This window comes from Hesperophylax consimilis, chromosome 10 (genome assembly GCF_061612785.1).
Source record: "Hesperophylax consimilis isolate HC1 chromosome 10, BYU_Hcon_1.0, whole genome shotgun sequence".
Taxonomy (NCBI): domain Eukaryota; kingdom Metazoa; phylum Arthropoda; class Insecta; order Trichoptera; family Limnephilidae; genus Hesperophylax; species Hesperophylax consimilis.
The window spans coordinates 25,163,310-25,170,910 of record NC_142845.1 but is presented as its reverse complement, the minus strand read 5'-3'; the positions used below and the strand labels follow the sequence as shown (position 1 = coordinate 25,170,910).

The 7,601-nt window shown below is 35.1% G+C and overlaps 2 protein-coding genes across 2 annotated transcripts; one reads left to right on the top strand and one right to left on the bottom strand.

Annotated features, from left to right (window-relative positions):
• Positions 1 to 451: 451 nt before the first annotated feature.
• LOC149420500 (uncharacterized) lies at positions 452 to 1,893 on the bottom strand. Its single transcript, XM_089636178.1, has one exon. It carries the CDS (start codon positions 1,787 to 1,789, stop codon positions 533 to 535), a length of 1,257 nt encoding a protein of 418 aa, XP_089492304.1. The 5' UTR covers positions 1,790 to 1,893; the 3' UTR covers positions 452 to 532.
• A 2,485-nt stretch (positions 1,894 to 4,378) lies between these two features.
• On the top strand, positions 4,379 to 6,062 carry LOC149420499 (uncharacterized). Its single transcript, XM_089636370.1, has 2 exons — positions 4,379 to 4,736; positions 5,131 to 6,062. The coding sequence occupies exons 1-2, from the start codon at positions 4,409 to 4,411 to the stop codon at positions 6,060 to 6,062; spliced, it is 1,260 nt and encodes a 419-aa protein (XP_089492496.1). The 5' UTR covers positions 4,379 to 4,408.
• Positions 6,063 to 7,601: the final 1,539 nt, after the last annotated feature.

Below are 7,601 nucleotides of genomic sequence, written 5' to 3'. Positions count from 1 at the left end.
TCTTATAAAATTATTTACAAAATAAATAAAAACCAGTTATGTGCTTGAAATCGAACGTTTCTAGACTACGTTTGTCAAACGATTTCAATCCATATTACCTACAATATAAGGTATACCAAGAATATACACATTTTAGCTTGTAGCTTCCTCAAGGGTAATGTATACCAGCACTTTCTTGAATCCTATGAATTATAATAGCGTTGGTAATGTATTTTCAGCGATTTGTCTTATATTTAGTATTGTTACAGTTTCTATATTTTTCTATGTTACTGTTACATGTTTTATATTCAGTTTATGAGTTTAACGTTATTTCATGCTTAAAAACTGTATGTATAATTTTTAATAGCTCATGGCTGGGCGTAAAACCAAATAAATAATACAAAATAATTTATTTTTTTGCTGTTTTATTAAATTAATGTAACCCTCAAACTTCACATGTAAGTATCGTTTATAACAAAACCACCAATACATTAAAAATATTGATGGTTATTATTATTTTAAATTAAAAAGTCACCGTACTAATAAACAATCTTCAATAAGATATCACAGGAGGTAAGGCAATGTCCAAAAATTCTTCGATTAGGTCCGTCATTTGATGTCTGAAGAATGTATCCTCCTTGAATGCTTGGTCCACAACTGCGACTCGACTTCCAATCGCCAATTCCATGCATCTTTCAGGGTCACTCATGACTTCCGCTGCTAATTTAGCAGGAATCCATATAATTGTTCCAAACAAGCACGCCTCCACCAGTCCTAATTGTTTGTATTGGTTGCAGCCTTCTTCAAATTCCTCCACTGGAATAATATCATCTGAATTTAAACCACCTTGTTTCAAAACACTGGAGATTCTTTCGTAGTAAGAATTCAGCAAGGCCACCATGTGAGAGTCTCTTAATTTCCGTGGAGCTATTAGATGGAGACAACACATCAGATCTAAAGCACATGGAGCATACCTCGCCAATTGGTAGTCTACGATAATGCAGTGTTTGATCTTTCCGTGTTTATCGTAGTTAAACATGAAGTTGTTTGCCCACAAATCGCCGTGTGAAAGGACGTTACACCATTTTGGCGAAGGACCAACATTAGAAATAGTATTCCTAATTAGTTTCGGTAGTAGTTCACTCTGTTTTCCACGTCCCATTTGTTTACACAGATGAACGATTGCGTCGGTCGTAGATTTAAGCCACTTAAATCTTGTATGTCCTTCTTTCAGAATGTAACAGGCTTCCTCGACAGCTTCCGGACATATTTCGCTTATGTTGCATTTTCCTGGTGGATTGGTGTGCTCAAATATGATAGAAGCCGCGTGGAAATCGGCAAGAGATCTCATCACAGCCACGCAATGTTCGAAGTCGAAGATTCCATTTATTTGATTTGCCAAGCAATAGTTTTTCTCTGACAAGTTTTCGAAGAGCAACATGTTCTTCTTGGCAATGTAGCACTTGGGAGCCCAGGGATGTTCTAGGAATGCAGTGGCGTCCAGCAGTTTTGGTATCACGGTGTTGAAGAGAATAACCTCTTTCTTGAACACTCCAATATTTTCGACGTATTGGGCATGAGAGGCAATTTGAGGAGTCGTTTTCATGAAGAACTTGATAGTTTTGAAAAGCTGATAATTGTTTTGATAATCATCACAGTAATTCAACGTTAAAAGGAAATGGTTTCCTAAAAACCCAATAGGACTTTCTCCTAGAGGGTTTATTGAATATGAAATCACTTTTGATTTATCGCTTGTCAATTTTCTCAATAACGCCGAAATTTCTTCATCCGATAAGAATGTTTTTGCCATTTTAAATATGTATTTTCTTTGCCAATATTAAATGAATGTTTGTCCGAGAAGCCGGACAGAATTATGAAGAAGCGATACGAAAATACACTACTGTAATATGTGGGCCAACTTGCTAACTCAAATGTTTTTAACGAACTAGCGAACAAAAATAAAAAAAAGTATTTTTAGCATATCACAGCGGTTAAAATGGAGTGTCACCCTTATCTCCTGTTAAATATGGCAGACAAAGAACAAATCAAGAACCTTTTTACCCAGGAGATTACAAAAACACAAACATGTTTCTCGTAATACAAACATAGCCACAAGGATCTGGTGACTGGTGACATGTCACCTCATGTAAACAAAGGTAGTCTGTACTCTTAACCGTTCAACAACGTTTTCATTTTGATTTAATAATCTAATACCATAAATTTAAGTAAATAAACACCATAAACTTTCACGATAATAGAATTGTTTACTAATGACAGAGGAGTGAGTTGAAAATTTCACTGTCGTAAACATAACTAACATTAAGGCGATGCCATACGTAGTAATGTAAAATCATGTGTTTTTGGTTTGAAAATTTGGTCGCCTAGAAATGTTTCAGATGCTTTAAATAAATACCGCGAGTATAATACATTTTGCCTTTGAAATAATCGAGTATTTTTTACATACGTCTTTTTATAAGCCCAGAAAAAAATAATTTATAAGGCCCATGAAAACTGTTTAAAGTTCAAAATTTCCTACTTACGAACCCATTTTCGATTATGATTTTATTGTGTAATGTGGCAAATTAAGTTATTTATAAAATGATCGTAAAACATTTAAATATTTATGCCTGAACATCCACAAAATAAAATAAAAGGCAATTTTTGGCCATGTTTTTTTCTTGCCTAAATCAAAACAGCTGGATGGTTTGAAGCGGGAATTTAAGCCTTATCGCCATCTACGTAAGGAGTGTTATTGATGGCGGCTCGAATCAAAATATTACACGATGTATGGCATCGCCTAAAAACTTAATTTTTGAGTTGTTATTGTGGTTAACTAGGAATGCGGTTAAACTCTATCTGTAACAATTATTATCTAATATTATAAAATAAAGTCGATATTCGAGTCTGTCTATTTGTGCGCTTAGTTATACAAAACTACGCAACGGATTTTGTTAGTGTTTTCAATCAGAGAATTTCTTCCGGAAGGTTTATATAGATAATACATGCATGTTATATTTGTAAAAAGTAGAGAAAAAACGGTGTTTTGCCATCGAATCGTAAAAATGTTCGAGCGTTTACATTGCTAAAGCTGGCTAAACCTTATGAGATACATCAAAATAACATAATACGGAATTGTTTAATTTTAAAAGGCCTACAGAAAAATCCACTACAGTATAAATATGTCTATCTCCTAAGGATAACCCCAGCAACGCTGGGTACACGTCAGGTCCAAAACAGCGATGCCGTCGATTACCAATCATACTCGTATATGAATAACCTCATCATCGTAAAACTATGCAAACGCTAAAAATGTGTGTATACCATCGAGAAATATAGTTGTACTTAAAACCGTAGATTGAGAAACCGATTTGTATTGTTTGGGGTATGTCGAATACTGACTAGTTTTCAGGGTTTTTTTTTTGTGCTACGTCTTTAAGCTTTAGATAATTATTTACATTTGTGAATTAGTTTAGCGGTGCTCCGGTCTAGTACAGGGTTTTAGCGCCGTTTTGTTGAAAGTAAACGTTGTCCAGATCAATATCATCCAATTCCGGCCATAAAAAATCATTAATCATCTCTCGATAGCGCAATCCATTCACCGTAACTGTTGCTCCAGCCTCATTTTCTAAAAAGTAAGGTCCAATGACTCCGCCGGACCATAAACCGCATCAAACAGTCACACGTTGAGGATAGAGAGGCTTTTCAACAATAACTCTTGGGTTTTCTGAGCCCCAGATGCGACAATTTTTCTTGTTGACGAAGCCACCGAGGTGGAAATGGGCCTCATCACTCAATATTATTTGCATTTGATTCACTCAAGTGAATTTTGATAATTTCAATGCGTTGTTGAAGCATGTATCGTTCCATTATCGTTGTATTAATGGCGTAGTTTCTACTTGTCAAATGTCAAAAAATGACAGCTTCAAAAGTAACATCTACCGAAATAGCGGGCTATTCAAAATAACACCTCTTATTGGAAAACCCTGTAATACGATCAGTCACCCAGTACGGAGCATGGTTTAATTGGTCGTTGTGCCCAGAGTTATATTTTGTGGTTTTTTCTCGGTTTTAACTGTTATTTTTACAATTTATTGTCTGTCATGTGTCGCATGAGTGATCGTTTGACGAGGCACACTGAACAGATTAATTATTATTCTGTTTGTTAACCTGTCAAAAGGGTAATTTTCCACGCTCTGAAAACTTCGTATTGATTCTATGCATATATTTTACAAACTCTTGTATAAATAATTAGCTGACATGAAATATTAGATAGACTTCAGACAACTGATCTAGATCAAACAGTGAATCTTCATCACAAAACTTTTATTCGTTCGTAATGACAACACTGAATTAAATAAAATAAAATGCGAATGAGAGAACTCCACTGTGTCAGACGGAACTTCGTTTAGCAAAGTTCTTTATTGCAATCATGGCTCCGATGAATTTAGTTAGCGCGGATCTAATTGATTTGAATAAAGTCAATTCGGTGACAAGAAAGGCTCTTCAAAGTTCTCGCTTTGTTGTGAAGAAGTTTGGAGTGTATAAAGCTGGAGACGGAGTGTTGGGATTCCTCGGGGACCACTACAAGGTGAAGGTGACTTATGTCCTCGAAGGCAGAGAGGCTGAACTCCAAGTCTTCTTGAAAACATTACCAAAGCACAACGCTACGAGGGCGGGCTACAACACTGAATTCGGATTGTTCGAGAGAGAAATTTTGGCTTATAATGAGATATTCAGCCAGTTTGAAAAACTTATCGGTATGTTTATTTTAAAAAAACCTAAATTATTTTTTTTATCGTGGATGAAGAGATCTTTATATTATAAATCATTATGTCATGTTTGGTAAAACACAAACGATGCAAACAAGATAAAGTAATATCTTATTAAGCTATACCTAATGTGTGTTATTAAATATTTACATTATATTTTGTATACTTTAAAGAATTCATACTAGAAAAACAGGGAAGGGTATATTATAATCACTTTAAAGAGATTCTTGCTTGTGTAGTTGTGTGCTTTCCAGCCAATTTCGGAATATCCAAATACATTCAAACGTGCGCTCCTTAAAAAGATTATAATTGTAGATATATATTCATGTAATCTGGTGTTGGTTGTCACGTGGTGTACTCTATTATAATTACTCTGTTTCAGATTCGAAGGAGTGCATTCCAAAATGCTTCTACGCTCACGGTGATGATTTGGTTTTTGAGGATTTACACGTGAGGGGATTTAAAATGGTAGATCTTCGGCAGTCGAGGGACAAAGCCCACACTCATGTGGTCATGAAGGCTCTAGCTAGGTTACACTGCGGCTCCATCATCCTAGTAGACAAAAGGACCAGAGAAGACAAGAAACCTTACGATCTCCACGAAACTTTTGGAAAAGCAGCTGGAGATGGATGTTTTACAGACAACCGATGGTACAGTAACTGCATCGTTGAATGCCTCCATATTGCCGGGTTCTCCAAAAAGTATGGCAGGGAGACCATTTATTACAACAAGATCAAAGCACAGTGGGAGGAGCTATATATCAGAGCGAGGAAACAACTAGAACCCTCCAAGGAATATTGCAACGTTGTCGTCCATTCCGATCTCTGGAGCAACAATCTCATGTACAAGTACGACGATGACGGACAACCCACACAGTGCATGTTGGTCGACTACCAATCCTTCAGGATATGTCCACCAGCTACAGACATCTTGTCTTTCTTATACATGAACCTGGACAAAACATTGCGCGAGGAATGTTTTGAGGAATTCATCCGGAGTTACTACGAAGAAGTTCAGTCAGTTCTCCAAGATCATAAGGTGGACATTGAACGTTATCTTCCCTGGAATTCATTTTTCAAGTCTTGTGGGGAGTTTCGGCTCTTTGGCCTCATGATAAGCTCCGTTCTTTATCAGTTCGTTTTTATGGATGAAACAGATGTGGCCTGCTTGATGCAAGATTCAGTCATGTTTGACAAACTTCTGTACACGGACAGGAAGGAGTTAATGGCAAAAAATTTGAAAAATGACGAGGTGTTCCGGCAAAGAATTTTGGACACTTTGGAAGAGCTCATAGAACTGTATATACTCAAATAAGACAAAAAAATTTATTGTAAATAAATTTTCTTCCTTTGTTTAAATGGTGTAATAATTTATATACAATTTCAGATGCTTCATAGAGACATATTGAAATAAATCACTTCGATGTGGAGATCGTCTGTCTCAAATTATGGAAGAAAAAAACTCTCAATTTTCAGGGCGCAATTTCGTCAATTGAGAGGTTAAAAATATTAATTTATCATTAAACTCAATTAAAAATCACACCGAAAATAAATATTTATTGAAAAATCCACTAGAAGCAGGATCAATTGAAGAGGCAAACGCACGATTTGAATGCCTTCTAGATATGATTCTGCAATATGCATCACTCCAACGTTGTGAGGATTGCAAAAGTGAGAAACGCCAGGCGTATAACTAAACTATTAAAAACCTGTACAAATATAATATTTCAACTCTTGTGCTTCTGGCAGATTTTTTTATCTTTGTTATATTTTTAGACAATTTTTTATCTTTCTTACCATAATTATTGGAACTAAGTAAGCTAACCACAATGCAAAGTGATAATTTTTAATTTGATGCTTGAAAATCTATAATCGAACGAAAACATATAATCTATTTGATAAACATTCTACCAGGAGCACAGAGCATGAAGGGGTAAAATATTATTAAAATTACGCTGGGTGCATCTCACTATCATAATAGTGGAGATGGAAATTGCAGAATCATATTAAACAGGCGTACAAAATGCACCTCGTAAAATATGGTTTGAAAGGGAAATATTTAAATACGAATGTTGGAGTGAGCGCGCTAATATTAAAAAACCGATAATATTTAATAAAAAATGACTCTTTCGAAATAGAACAAAATCTCTCGACAAATGTTTTAGTTGCATATAAAGATACACTGTGATTTTTTTCACACCCATAGCATATTAAACAACAGAACAAAATGTGTTTTTAATAATTTTTGGAGCTACTTTGCGATTTTTTTCTATCAAGGAAATTTCATATAATTACCGTTTCGGCTTTATAAATATTAACTTTACACATATATTATCTTCAAAAATATTTTTTTTTAAACTTAAATTAAAGATTATATATGTAAATATGTTAAAATTGGTAGAAATTGAGAATGCGGGGGTCTAAGCTACTGGTCGATTTTTGGGATACATTTTCATTTATCGGCGCAATTCGTCAAATAATTAACATTTTGCCTCTTTGGCATTATGTACTCCTGATAAGTATATACAGGGTGTATCGGCACGTACCCGACAAACTTTAACCATCTATTCCTTAGCACATTTGGAGTAAAAAATGTTATGGGCACTTTGCTGTCCGGTAACATTTTTTTTAATAAAAAATTTACCATTCATATTTTCACCACATGTCACCACTCTTTTATCCTTTGTCACAGTTTTAAAACCCATCTGGCAATATTTTATTCGAGTTTCGTAGAATAATATACGTACGTACCTACATTGGCGCGCTTTTACAATCACAACGAAATGTCATGGCACCATTCGTCTCATTTTTAACCATTATTATTTAGTGTGTATGAAAGAGCGAAGACGCTTTT